The 14,624-nt window shown below is 37.1% G+C and overlaps 2 protein-coding genes across 3 annotated transcripts; both read right to left on the reverse strand.

The window, feature by feature from the left end:
• Positions 1-2,266: 2,266 nt before the first annotated feature.
• Positions 2,267-3,255, reverse strand: LOC132619422 (F-box/kelch-repeat protein At3g23880-like). The gene is made up of 2 exons (XM_060334333.1): positions 2,818-3,255; positions 2,267-2,728 (listed from the first exon to the last, which is right to left on the reverse strand). The coding sequence occupies exons 1-2, from the start codon at positions 3,253-3,255 to the stop codon at positions 2,267-2,269; spliced, it is 900 nt and encodes a 299-aa protein (XP_060190316.1).
• Positions 3,256-4,094: 839 nt separating this feature from the next.
• LOC132618400 (cytochrome P450 CYP72A219-like) lies at positions 4,095-13,579 on the reverse strand. Of its 2 annotated transcripts, XM_060333458.1 has the most exons (5): positions 13,236-13,579; positions 12,330-12,547; positions 11,274-11,518; positions 10,460-10,844; positions 4,095-4,604 (listed from the first exon to the last, which is right to left on the reverse strand). In XM_060333458.1, the coding sequence occupies exons 1-5, from the start codon at positions 13,564-13,566 to the stop codon at positions 4,179-4,181; spliced, it is 1,605 nt and encodes a 534-aa protein (XP_060189441.1). In that variant the 5' UTR covers positions 13,567-13,579; the 3' UTR covers positions 4,095-4,178. The 2 variants fall into 2 exon arrangements, with proteins under 2 accessions (XP_060189441.1, XP_060189442.1); XM_060333459.1 differs by lacking the exon at positions 13,236-13,579 and having other exon boundaries at positions 11,274-11,505; positions 12,330-12,522.
• Positions 13,580-14,624: the final 1,045 nt, after the last annotated feature.

Raw genomic sequence — 14,624 nt, forward strand, 5'->3', positions numbered from 1 at the left:
TTTGGCAGAGCACAGGGAAGTTCCCGTTAAGGGAAATGATGTGAGGTTATTTAATTTGCCGGGTTGTTGTTTTAATTCATTAGATGCAGATATGTAATGTCGGCATCAGTTTTGTGTTCTTTGATTCTTTAGATATAGATAATTAAGTAGTTGCACACGAAAGGAGGCAACTAGATAAGTATCAGAAGGGTTTTCTCGTTACAAATCTAATATTTCTATGTTGATCATTTAGTAAATAGTACTAGCTACTACTAAATTCATGACATAGCAAGAAATTGTTATATTAACTTTTGATCAGAAAAATATTGTTACAAGGGAGTTATCTTAAAATTATAGAGATTTGATATGTTTTTAGAAAATAAACTTGCACTAAATAATTAATCAGACTGAACATATATTAATTTGTACAAGAACTGATGAATTGCTGGATTTGGAAGGAAAAAAAATAGGAGAAAATAATAGAAACTAGGAATTCGATCCATCACGCAACAATGATCAATGGATATATTTAATTTGTTGATATTAAGAAAAAGATATTAGATGAAGAGGAAAAAGGTGGGTTGATTTACATCCCCGGCCTTCATTACCTTTTTCAACTTTTTATGTACTATCTTATTTTTTGTTTCTCTAAGTCAAGTTTACATATACTGATTTCAATGGGTTGTTTATTTTGGACGTGTATGTTCCTCAAAATTCATTGTCAAATAATCTTAATGAAGGAAACATTCAAAAACACTAGAAGATAATAGAATCTCCAAAGAGATACTTGAGTTTGAATTAATTTTTTGAATAAAAATTCTGACATTAATATCATACTTAGTTTGTTTATATGACTGCGCGACACGTGGTCGTGTACACTAGTTCAAACGAAGCTACACACATTACTACAAACAGATTTGCATGAGTTTTATTCACTCTATATTTCCCACTTTCTATTGATTACCATTTATTCTTTATGAGTATAACTAGTGAATTTGGCCGCGCTTCGCGTGGTGATGAAAAGTTTAATTATTGCATTTTATAAATATAGTTTCTTAGAAAAATCAAATATCAAAATGTGTGAAAAAAATTATTTAATTCCTCCAGAAAATTAGAAACTATTATTATCCTTTTCTTAAATAACCAAGTTAACTCCCCCTTTCTCCCTTTATATTTCTTATGGAAATTTTCAAAAATTAATTTCTAATCACTTTATCGACTTTTCTTATACTCCATCTGTTTCAATTTGTTTGAACCTATTTCCTTTTTAGTCCATGCCAAAATGAATGACCTCTTTCCTAATTTGGAAACAAATTCACTTTATGAATGATTTACAGTCACACAAATTTTCAAGGCTTTGAAATGAAAACTAACGTATTTGAGTAATTATAATTGAATGAGTATTAAATGTATTAATTGTACTTAAATGAATTTTATTATCAACAGATACTACGTGGGCTGGTTCAGAATTGACTCGGGATGCTACGTGGGTTGGTGCTGGTTTAATTGGGCTTTACTTCCACCTTTAATTGGCTTTTATGGATAATACATTAGTTAGTAGTAGAAATTTAAAAAACAAAATGCCAAAAAGGAGAAAAAAGATAAATGGGAATGGAGGTCATAGAAAGGTACTACATCACCTTGTCTATGCCTAACTTTTATATTATATATAGATCTTGATCGGAGTGTGACCACCAAAGAGTGCGTATACTTTGGTAAATATCAAATTCACATAATGAAGTCAAAATTTTCAGCATTTCGGTTTTGGTACAGAGTATCTGTATGTACTTTAAAATATTTTCGATTTTGCTACGATATTTATTGTTTATAAAAGTAACACCGAAATATCAAATATCATATCGAAATATTAAATCACACGTACAATCCATAAAGAAGACCTAATATGGAGAAATATTTAATTCAAGGAAATAATAGTAAATTTTGAAATCCTATCAATTAGGAAAATTAAACAACCTAAAATTATAGTTTTCAGCATCTTTGCATAGCTGGTACCCCAACACATAAAAGTGCAAAAACAAAATAAGCTCCCCACAACCAACGCATCACCCTATTTGTGTAGAAAAGGGCAACCAAAAAGTTCCTGTCAGGAAAATATAGTACTAAATTTGTGTCATGTCCTGTAAAATCCCAACAGCTCCTGAGCTCGCAAAACAAGTACCATGATATGTCACACAGTATTTTAAAATAATATATATGCAGTAGATGTGACACTGGGTATATTGTTGTATGCAGTAGATATGTGTGATTTGTTCCTAGAAATTGGGATTCAGAACCCATTATTCCAAAAATAACATTGCTTTCTTCTTCCAAAGTACTTTTTGGGCCGCTTCTCACACCAGTAGTATCCCTTGGGCGATATCAAGCTCTCCATATACGTAATGGTAGATCTATCCACATCTGCGACCACGATATCTTGCATATTATTATTCTTTGGATTGTATATAACAACTCTACGTTCAATTTGATCTATTATCAAAGCAAATTTTCCATTCTCTGTCACGGAAAAGGGCGCTACAAACCCAAACTCATAATGATATATTTCTAATTTCTTTATGAAAAGTAAGGATGTCCATGATTCCTTAATTCCATATTCCTTCATGACCAATATCTCAAGACCCCCATCATGTTTCAAACGAGTCATGCAAAGACATTGATTTAAAACTCCTAAGCCAGCGACAATATTCTCTTTCTCTTCTTGATCAGGCTCAGGGATGTGCAACATATGGAACTTTTCGGAGATGGGATCAAAATATATTACTTTGTCATGATGAAACGGTCCAAAGTACTTTCATGTGGAAAGGATTTTTTGTCCCTTACCCGGTAGTGAAGACGTCCATGCAATGTAATCCCATCACGGACTGAAATGATATCATAAGCGAATTTGAGTTGCCTCCATTTTTTGCCTTTGAGACTAGCAATTGCAACTAACTGATCCCACTCTGAGGGACCCCCATCGTAGGTAAACATCACAGCCTTGTAATCATTCTTGGAGGAGTCAAAACAAAGTCCCCCACGTGTAACAAGTTTATCCCATCTGTAGTGGTAAAGCTCAAGAACTTTGGTGCAAAATCGAGTGGCAGGAATCCACAAGTAAATATGCTTGTTTACATTAAATAGTATAAGACCGTGACAAGAACCCAAAAGTGTACAATCTTCTATACCACGCCTTTTCCTTAGAGGACAACTGAGATTTTCTGAAGTGAGTTGTTTGTTTATGAAGCTGAAGGAGGGTCGTCTAGAGCTCCTTCTCGACATTGAACTTTTATACAACATCGTGATGGCCCCTTCTTGTCCCTGCTTCCGACGCTGGAAATTTGGATTGAAATCCAACAACACCACGACTTAGAAACACACTTGAACCGTAAGAGGGACTTCACTGGTAAATTTGAGAGAATAATGGCAGTAATCTCGTTGGGTAGATGATCTTCCATTAGCTGTTTTGGTGTTTGATACTTTTTCCTTTGGTTTTCAGCGTGAAAAGGCTGCGGTAATGTTACCCTATTAAACTCCCAAGGTTTTTCAGTTTTTGGAAGAAAAATACTAGGGGTTAACTTAATTAGGAGTAAAATTTAAGGAAAACAAGAGATATAGGATAGTAAATAAAAACGAAAGCCTGCCAACTTTTAGAGAAAGAAATCAACGTAGCCTAAAATTTGTTTCCTTCTAGGAAACAGAATTTTCCTAGTTAATCCTCACCACATAAGGAATGTAGATCCATCCCATATGTAACATTATTTACAAATCTTGTATTATTGTTTCTTCTAATAAATACTCCTAATATTTCGGAAAAAAAAAAATTAATTGTCTTACTTGCTGCCAGGTTTTCAAAACTTTTTAAAAGAATATTATTCACTCTCAAACCGTGCCGGTCTACATTATCTCTGTGAAATTCTTCAACATTGACTATTAAATAAAGATCAGACAAAGCCTAGTTAGGAAAATTCTTTAACATTGATGTTGTTACTACAGGTGGAGAGCAGTGCCCTATTGGTCTACTTCATGCTTCTCCTTGGTATCGGTAAAGCGAGTTTTCCACATAAACAATCACGTACGTAATCGAATAATCTAGCCTATGATAGCAAGAAAGCAGAGGCAAGAGCTGCAAAATATTTCAACTTATGCCTGCTTAACATAGTTATTCATCCAATAAGGAAATTCATGCAAGTCCCTACACTTAATTACAGCCTGTGCAATATAAGAGGAGCTCCATATTGGGGTTGCATTGTTATTACAGACTGCGGCGCATGTGTGTAAGAAGGAGATAGCTCAAAGGAGAAGTGTTGCAGAATCATAGCCAAAGCCATTTTTGCTTCTATCATTGCAAAGTTTAGTCCAATGCATATTCTAGGTCCTGCGCCAAATGGGAAAAACGTCATTTGGCCCTTTGTTGCCTTTGAAATGCCTTCATTGAATCTCTCTGGCTTGAACTCTTTTGCGTCTTTGCCCCATATTTCCTTGTCATGATGCACTATAATTATTGGCAATGAGAGCATCACTCCAGCTGGTAAACTTAGTTTCCCTAGCTTTGTATTGGTCGTAATCTTTCGATTAAGCGCTCCAACTGGTGGATATAGCCTTAAGGACTCGTTTAAAATCATTGTCACCTACATTAAAAAGAGTTTAGCATTGAATTAGCATAGTAATAAAGAAAGCAAGAACATACAACCAGAGGCTGATGGAGCTTTAGCCAGCTATGTGTTGGGTGTGGAATTGGCCAAACAAGTCAATTCTTTTGTTCACATAGTCGTGATGTAAGCGCTTACCTCATGATAGTCGTGATGTAAGCGCTTACCTCATCATAGGAAATTCATTCCTATAAATAGGTAGCTTATGGTTCATTTGTAAAATACACCAAATTGAAGAAGACAACACATCCCAAAGAGAGAGAAAAATCTAAGAGAAATACTCTTAGTGAAAGGCCTAAGTAAGAGAAGGTCTTTGAGAGAATTTTCTGTGGTAAAATTCTTGAGTGTAATTGGGATTGGGGTTGTGAGGTTGAGTGTTGTAAACACTTGTAATATTTCTTCTTTAATAAGATCTGCAGCAGCAACGTGGACGTATCTCTCACATTGAGGGTGAACCACTATAAATCTGTGTGTGTGCTATTTATTCTTCGCTTACATCACGGCGTAAGTAGGTTCTGTCTAAGGAGGTTGGTATTTAAGTGGTCCAGCTGTGACCCTCCAATCTTTCCTGGGAACCTGCTTACAAAGGTCGGATTTGGGATTCAAATCCTAACAACTGGTATCAAAGCAACAGGTTGTGTTGTGATTTAGAAACGATGGGAGGCGAAGATGGTACGACGCACGGCATCGGTAAATTCGATGGTACAGACTTTGCGTTTTGGAGAATGCAAATTGAAGATTATTTATATGGCAGAAAGCTTCATAAACCTCTGAGTCCGAAACCAGAGGAGATGAAGCAAGCAGATTGGAATCTCCTCGACAGACAAGTTCTGGGAGTCATTCGGCTGACGCTGTCGAAGAACGTTGCTCACAACGTGGCAAAAGAGAAGACCACCGCAGATATGATGAAGGTATTGTCTGACATGTATGAGAAACCTTCGGCAAATAATAAGGTATTTCTCATGAAGAAACTATTTCATCTAACGATGATGGAAAATGCTCATGTTGCTGCACACGTAAATGAATTCAATACCATTGTAAATCAATTGTCATCGGTAAAAATTGACTTCGATGATGAAGTACAAGCTCTAATTTTGTTGGCATCCCTACCAAATAGTTGGGAGCCAATGAGAGCAGCGGTTAGTAATTCTGTCGGCAGTGACAAACTAAAGTTCAACGATGTTAGGGATCGTATCCTTGCTGAGGAGGTGCGCAGGACAGATTCGGGAGAGGCGTCGACGAGTTCTGCTTTTAATGTTGAAAACAGAAGCAGAAATTATGACAGAAACTACAACCGAAATAGGGGCAGATCGAAGTCAAGGAATGGCAGGGGTCAATCCAGACCAGGACGAACACATGAGTGTTGGAACTGTGGAAAACCAGGTCACTTCAAGAAGAACTGCAGGGCGCCAAAGAAGGAGGACAACAAGGGGGCTGGAATCAACGCTGCTACGGAAGACATTGGCGATGCGTTGTTGCTATCGGTTGACAGCCCGATAGACTCTTGGGTGCTTGACTCAGGAGCGTCCTTTCATACCACCCCACATCATGATATAATGACAAACTACGTGGCTGGGAATCTCGGCAAAGTTTATTTAGCCGATGGAGAGCCGCTAGATGTTGTTGGCACGGGAGACATTAATTTGAAGATGTCAAATGGATCCTCGTGGAAGATTACAAAAGTTAGACATGTTCCAAAGATGATGCGAAACCTGATCTCAGTAGGTCAGCTTGATGATGAGGGATATGATCTCAATTTTGGTAATGGGTCTTGGAAGGTGGCGAAAGGTGCTATGGTAGTTGGCCGAGGAAAGAAGATTGGCACTCTCTACATGACGACTAGCTGTCGTGATACTGTTGCTGTGGTTGACAACACAAAGAAGACAGATTTGTGGCATTATCGGCTTGGGCATATCAGCCAGAAGGGGATGAAGCTGTTGGTGACAAATGGCTTAATTCCGGAGCTGAAGACGGTGGACCTTCATACGTGTGAGAGCTGCATTCTCGGAAAACAAAAGCGAGTAAGCTTCTCAAGTGCAGGCAGAGAGTTGAAGGTCGAAAAGCTGGAATTGGTGCACACAGACGTGTGGGGACCTACCACTGTACCCTCCCTTGGAGGATCACACTACTACGTGACCTTCATTGATGATTCAACCAGGAAGGTATGGGTTTATTTTATGAAAAATAAATCCGATGTGTTTAGTGTATTCAAAAGATGGAAAGCCATGGTCGAAAATGAAACAAACCTCAAGTTGAAGTGTTTGAGGTCCGACAACGGCGGAGAATACACTGATGGTGATTTCAAACGGTACTGTGCCGATAATGGGATCAAGATGATGAAGACTATTCCTGGAACGCCGCAACAGAATGGAGTAGCCGAAAGAATGAACCGAACGTTGAACGAGCGTGCTCGGAGTATGAGAATACACTCTGGACTGCCCAAGACATTCTGGGCAGATGCAGTCAATACCGCGGCCTTCTTAATTAACCGAGGACCGTCAGTTCCCTTGGATTTCAGAATTCCAGAAGAAGTCTGGAGTGGCAAGAAGGTAAATCTTTCATTTCTGAAAGTGTTCGGTTGCTTATCATATGTTCATAATGATGATACGGCTAGAAGCAAGCTTGATCCAAAATCAAAGAAGTGTTACTTTATTGGCTATGGTGACACCGAGCTTGGGTACCGATTTTGGGATGAACAAAATCGGAAGATCATCCGAAGCAGGAATGTTGTCTTTAACGAAGAGGTACTGTACAAATACAAGCTGCAAAAGAATTCAGAATGTCAGGACAAGGAATCGGAAATAGTCGATTTGAAGGACTTTCCGGCACCTGAGCCGCAGCCATGTACAACCGAGGCAGAGGAACAAACAATCCGAGAAGGTGCTGATGAAAGTGTTGATTCTGAAACAAATGAACAGACGCCAATCACAGAGCTGCGTAGATCATCCAGGATCAGGAAGCCGCTTCATAGGTACTCTCCATCCCTCAACTACATTCTACTCACTGATAGAGGGGAGCCAGAATGTTATGAAGAAGCAATGCAAGTCGATGAATCGACTAAGTGGGAGCTGGCAATGAAGGATGAAATGGATTCACTATCGGCAAATCATACATGGGAATTATCCGAGTTGCCAAAGGATAAAAAGGCATTGCAAAACAAATGGGTTTATCGGATAAAGGAAGAACCCAATGGAAGCAAGCGTTATAAAGCAAGGCTGGTTGCAAAGGGATTTCAACAGAAAGAAGGCATTGACTATACGGAGATCTTCTCTCCCGTAGTCAAGATGGTGACTATCAGAACTGTTCTTGGGCTGGTAGCAAAGGAAAATCTACATCTGCAACAGATGGACGTGAAAACTGCATTTCTTCACGGTGATCTAGACGAGGAAATCTACATGCGACAGCCGGAGGGATTCAAAATCAAAGGAAAGGAGAATCTAGTGTGCAAACTTCAAAAGAGTCTGTACGGACTAAAACAGGCTCCAAGACAGTGGTATTTAAAGTTTGACAGCTTTATGAAGAAAGCTGATTTTTCAAGGTGCGAGGCAGATCACTGCTGTTACTTCAAAAAATTTGAAGACTCGTACATGATACTGCTACTCTATGTCGACGACATGCTAATCGTAGGAGCAAACCTACAGGAGATTGATCGGTTGAAAAAAGGGTTATCGGAAGAGTTTGCAATGAAGGATTTGGGAGCTGCAAAGCAAATCCTTGGGATGAGAATCGACCGAAGCAAGGAGGGCATCAAACTCTCACAAGAAGAATATGTGAGGAAAGTTATCAAAAGGTTTAACATGCATGATGCCAAGCCAGTCAGCACTCCCTTGGCTGGACACTTTCGGTTGTCAAAGGATCAGTCGCCGACAACCGAGGATGAGAAGAAGCAGATGGACAAGATACCTTATGCATCTGAAATCGGTAGTCTTATGTATGCAATGATATGTACAAGGCCAGACATTGCACATGCAGTGGGAGTTGTCAGCCGATTTATGAGCAATCCGGGAAAGCAACACTGGGAGGCTGTGAAGTGGATATTCAGATATCTGAAAGGCAGCTCAAGTTCAGCTCTGTATTTCCGAAAATCAAAAACAAGATTGCAAGGGTATGTTGATGCTGACAACGGTGGTGATATTGATAGCAGAAAGAGCACATCCGGGTATGTTTACACCTTCGGAGGTACTGCAATCTCTTGGGTTTCCAAGTTGCAAAAGATAGTAGCTCTCTCTAGTTGTGAGGCTGAGTACGTTGTTGTGACGGAGGCCACAAAGGAAATGATGTGGCTACAATCTTTTCTGCGGGAATTGGATCAGGACCACGAGGGAAGTGTGCTATATTGTGATAGCCAAAGTGCCATTCATTTGGCAAAGAACCCGGTCTACCATGCTCGAACGAAGCACATACAACTCCGGTACCATTTCATTAGATCAGCTTTGGAAGATGGAGCGCTAGTGCTTGAGAAGATCGCAGGGAGTCAGAATCCAGCAGACATGCTGACAAAGGCAGTGACGATAGACAAACTGAAGCTATGCTCAGCTTCAGTTGGCCTGCACGAAGTATGAAACTAGGAAAGAGCTGCTGCATCGATCAAAGTGTGAAGACAAATTAAAATTAGTCTTCAAGTGGGAGATTTGTTGGGTGTGGAATTGGCCAAACAAGTCAATTCTTTTGTTCACATAGTCGTGATGTAAGCGCTTACCTCATGATAGTCGTGATGTAAGCGCTTACCTCATCATAGGAAATTCATTCCTATAAATAGGTAGCTTATGGTTCATTTGTAAAATACACCAAATTGAAGAAGACAACACATCCCAAAGAGAGAGAAAAATCTAAGAGAAATACTCTTAGTGAAAGGCCTAAGTAAGAGAAGGTCTTTGAGAGAATTTTCTGTGGTAAAATTCTTGAGTGTAATTGGGATTGGGGTTGTGAGGTTGAGTGTTGTAAACACTTGTAATATTTCTTCTTTAATAAGATCTGCAGCAGCAACGTGGACGTATCTCTCACATTGAGGGTGAACCACTATAAATCTGTGTGTGTGCTATTTATTCTTCGCTTACATCACGGCGTAAGTAGGTTCTGTCTAAGGAGGTTGGTATTTAAGTGGTCCAGCTGTGACCCTCCAATCTTTCCTGGGAACCTGCTTACAAAGGTCGGATTTGGGATTCAAATCCTAACAACCTATGTTCGACGGGTTCAACTGTATCCAATGATTTAATTTCCATAGAACATATATATATATATATATATATATATCACACACACGTTATATATATATATATAGACACACACACACGTTAAAAACGACCCCCTTCATCCCAATTGATGTGGTGCAGTGTCTCTGTGTGACTGGAGACAAAGTTTAATAAAGAAAAGAATTTTTTTTTTGAAATTTATGATCTAAAACAAACCAATATACATTTTTGTTCCCAAAGGTGAGTAGACGATGTGGTATGTCTATGATGGATTCCACAATATAATCCATGTATTAACTCCCCTTTCCATTGAAATCAGTAGATTTCCAAAGAATCCTCAAGAACCATTTCAAGAATAAATTATCTCATTATAGGTAAAAATGAGAAAAAATTAATTTGTTTCTAAATATCGAACAGACTAAAAGGAAAGTATGACACAGAAATTAGGATAGAGGAGGAAGTATTAAAATTTCAACAAATATCCTGACGCGTAATTTCAAAAACACAATGATTTCAGTGCGAAGAACTTTAAACATTGAACTCATCAAGTTTAAGTCCTCAGTCCGCCATAAAATAGAAGTAGCACCATGTGTCGGGGAGATATTGAAATTAGAAAGAAGGTAAAGCTCTAAAATAACTTACAATTTTCAAGCGATTTAGTCCCTCAAATTCTGGCATGCCATCACCAAACACTTGCAAAACCTCTTCTCTAGCACGAGCTTGCCAGTCTGGATACCTGCTTAACAAAACCATAGTCCATACAAGCAAAACAGAGGTGGTCTCTTGCCCAGCAAAATAGAACAATTTACACTCCTCAATGACTTCTTTAATAGTCATACCAAAATCCTTGTTACCATGTTGTTCAATTTCCTTAAAGTTGGATTCCAACAATATGCCTAATAAGTCGCTAGTATTGGGCTCCCCTGCTTTCATTGCCTTCACTCTTTTATCAATGATTCCCCTAATTGTTGCTTGAACTTCTTTCTCAATCTCCTTCATCCTTCTATTTCTCTTAGTTGGCAAAAACCTATAAGTCAATTTAAGTATCAAGAACATGTATATCACATCTAGTAATCGGTATTTTGACTTCTTTTCCTGATACTATTTGGACATAGATGTGGGAAAGAAGGGTTTAAGTTATATACACGCATAAAGAATTTTAACTCTATCAGTGTACGTTAACTTGTTATTGCAGGCACTACCCAAAAAAACAAAAAAAATAGGAATTAGCAACGGACAGCTTCTGCTCTAAACAACAAAAATTTGTCGTTAATCCTATTTAACGACAGATTATCAAAAAAATATGTCATCTACGAGCTATTTAGCGACAAATTAGTGACGAACTTCAAAATAGAAGTCATGTTTTTTCGTTATGAGGTACGTTAGCCTATAACATATATACGTTGTCAGTATACATAACTTAAACTCAAACTCGGGAAAAACGACTTTTTATTACCTCCATCCTGGAATATATAACGTGCGAGAAACTTCAATGACATGCTCAGCTTGTTCCTTTTGAAGCTCAAATATCTTTCGCCCTTCTTCATAATTGCTCCCAAAGGCTGTGCGAGAAACTGCATCACTACTCAGTCTTTGAAGGAAAGGCCATATATCGACTTCGCATAATCCTTTAACTGAGACAGCCTCCACCCATTGGCTCACCACCTCACTGCAGCTCAAATGAAACGCTGGAAGCATATGCTGCACATTTGTGAACCACTCATTAGTACAAACCAACTGTATCTTTTAGAAATTTTGTCCCCTAAAAACTTAGGCTATATTTGCAAGCTAGAGAGGGGAAAAAAATGAAAATGAAAACAGAAAGAAAGCAGAGTTGATATAATGAATTTAAGATATCAATACAAGTCGATATACTTTCTTTTGTACTGCCTTGGAGATGTTTTTTATTGAATTGTGTGACGATCTTATTTAAAAGCTGAAATTGTTAATACTTTAGTTACATCTTCAACATGTCACGTGTAAGCCTGATCTTTTTCCTCATACGTCAAGCACGTGAGCAATGGTGGAGAACTACAAAATCAAGGAGATTTAACATCTAGTATATATATAGAAAAATACCTTTGACCCTTATATATATACAATGTAATTTTTCAACGAAGAGGATTGAGATGAACCTCCTTCGGCCCCCTAGTTCCGCCCCTCAATAGAAATATCTTATGCTTTAGAGTGGCGACGAAATCTGGATCTAAATTCTCTGCCTATTCTACCATATTTATACAAATCTTAGTTCACAATCCGGCAATAACAAGGATTTCCAGCTAATCTTGGTTCACAATCTAGCAATAGTGATTTTCTAAAATATAGCACATAAGCTTAGGGACTTATGATACAAAATAAAACAAAGTGACTTTGCTACATAATTTCCTTAATTTGGGTGCGCAACTATCTATTTCATTTAAAAGCTTATATGATTAATAATGACACACTTTTATTTACTTGATTAAATTTATATCTTACAACGTTTTCGTCGGGAGAGGAAGGAATGAAGTACCTTTATCTTCTCCATATGGAAAGCAGGATTGAGGATTTTTCTGTGCTTTGCCCATTTATCCTCTTCGTAGCTTGCAACTCCTTGTGCTAGCAACCAGGTCAGGGGAGTTGATTTTGGCTTTTGATAGACAGGATGTTTAGTAAACACATCCCTTATTACCTCAGGGTCCCTTACAATTACCATAGGCTTCGGTCCAACCCATATAAAACAGATTTTACCTGTAAAATATTGCAAGTTCAAAATTTTTGTCTCAACATTTTCTTACATCCCTTAAGTATTGAAAACTTGGCCCCACCAAAAGGTGTGGCAGGTTGGTAAGTGCACCGTAAAAAACAATAGGAATTAGCGACGCATAATTTTTGTGCTAAATGTTACTCCCTATGTTTCAAATTATGTGACACTTCTTTCTTTTCAAAATTCAAATTATGTGAACTTTGACCAACATTTTAAAATATATTTTTTCATCATATTGACATAGAACAATTGCAACCTATAGTATTTTTCCTACAATTTTTTAATATCTAAAATTAATTCTAAATTTTTGAGTTGATCTAATCCAATCTAGTTAGCTATAAATATTAGTCAAATTGACTCTCAAATAAACGAAAAGTGCCACATAATTGGGACGGATGGAGGAAAAATCAATGACTATTCTTATTTAGCAACTGACTAGCACGGATTATCAAAAATACTATTAGCTACGAGTTATTTAGCGAGAGATTAGCTACCCCCCATTCTTAATAGAAATATTAAATTCGAGCCTGAAAATGAAGTCAACTTTGGTAGGAAGAACTTTCCTCCAAATAGGACTCCCGGCTTGCATTATTAATCAGAACAGCAAAATGGGTCCAAAAAACCATATGGGAAACAACAAAAAAAGAAGGAAAAAAAAAAAAGGAAACTTACCGTATTTCTTGATTGTTTCAACGAAATAAGGAAGAATTCTGTGTGCAATGTCATCATCAGAGACATTCAATGGTTTGGACTTAGCATCTTGTATACTTTTGGACAACTCTTTGAGGTCTCCAAAAATTAATTTGTAAGAGTTCCCTTTGAGACCTTGTTTTCTGAGGCAATTCTCCAGTTTCCTTGGCCTAAACCATGCCCAATTCAACAACCTCCATGCATATATTACTAAGGTTACAGCAAATAAAAATGAGACTAAGTAGTAAGCAATCTCCATTACTTTATTTTCCCCTAAGAAATTTAATGCGTTATATATACATATTTCACACATATGCACAAGAATTTAGCTCAAGGCATGAGGCGCGGTGAAATGTGGCCCTTTAATTAATCAATTGAATACGACAAAAAAAAACTCTTGATTTCCACCACAATTAACTTCTCTTTTGCCTCACGACAAGAAAGAAAGACACATATATACATACAACACATATATACAGATGAAGTGGCAAAGACTTAACCTTCCAGAAAGAGTGTCATATGCTACATACGTTTAGCCAAAAATATCAATATAAATGTAAGTCCTTTTTTTTTTTTTAATATACCAAATTGATCGTAAAAATTAATTGCATCACAACCTTCTAGAAAGGGTGTCATATGTTAGAAACGTTAAGCCAAAAGTATCAATATAAATGTAAATCATTTTTTTTTTATATATGTATACCAAATTGATCGTAAAAGTTAATTACATCACAACCGTCTAGAAAGGATGTCATATGCTACATACGTGTAGCTAAAAGTAGTTACTCAACATAAATGTATGGAGGGTAATGGTCTAAAACAAGCTACAGATTTGTGCGTGCTTGGAAATCATTTTATTAAGGGTAAAAAGAAAATTTAAATTGAATTATTTCTAAATATTGAAATGTATCTTTTTTTACAGATTAAAAAGAAAAATGTATCACATAAATTGAGACGGGGAAGTACATAATATTTTTAAATAAAGAATTAAAAGTTTAAGTTAGATTATTTTCAAATTTATAAAGGAGCCATACTTTTCTAAATAGACTAAAAAAATAGGTTTACATGAATTGAGATAAAGAGAGTAACTATATATGGTTGAGTGAAAGAAAATTATATGCAAATAAATATTCCGTTGATTTGATATAAATAAAAATGATCATTGTTACGGTAGATAAACACCACATAAAAGATATTGTCAGATAAATATCAAATTGGATAAGATGTATAGCTTTTTTTCACTGCCACAAATTCAAATAAAAGTTCACATACAAGTTAAGAGTAGTGATAACGAACCAATGGCTTTTTGTGCAAAATCTTACGTACATCCCGTGGCGGAGTCAGAAGTTTTATCTAGAGGGTTCAAATTTA

Source organism: Lycium barbarum, chromosome 11 (assembly GCF_019175385.1).
Source record: "Lycium barbarum isolate Lr01 chromosome 11, ASM1917538v2, whole genome shotgun sequence".
NCBI lineage: Eukaryota > Viridiplantae > Streptophyta > Magnoliopsida > Solanales > Solanaceae > Lycium > Lycium barbarum.

What these genes read in the sequence shown, in the direction of transcription:
- LOC132619422 (XM_060334333.1), bottom strand. Translation starts at nt 3,255, where the DNA reads ATGTCGAGAAGGAGCTCTAGACGACCCTCCTTCAGCTTCATAAACAAA. An exon ending in ATGGACGTCTTCACTACCGG is followed by an intron (nt 2,729 to 2,817) that starts GTAAGGGACAAA and finishes ATCTCCGAAAAG; the next exon opens with TTCCATATGTTGCACATCCC.
- LOC132618400 (XM_060333458.1), bottom strand. Translation starts at nt 13,566, where the DNA reads ATGTGTGAAATATGTATATATAACGCATTAAATTTCTTAGGGGAAAAT. An exon ending in TCCATATGGAGAAGATAAAG is followed by an intron (nt 11,519 to 12,329) that starts GTACTTCATTCC and finishes ACAAATGTGCAG; the next exon opens with CATATGCTTCCAGCGTTTCA. An exon ending in TTATATATTCCAGGATGGAG is followed by an intron (nt 10,845 to 11,273) that starts GTAATAAAAAGT and finishes ATTGACTTATAG; the next exon opens with GTTTTTGCCAACTAAGAGAA.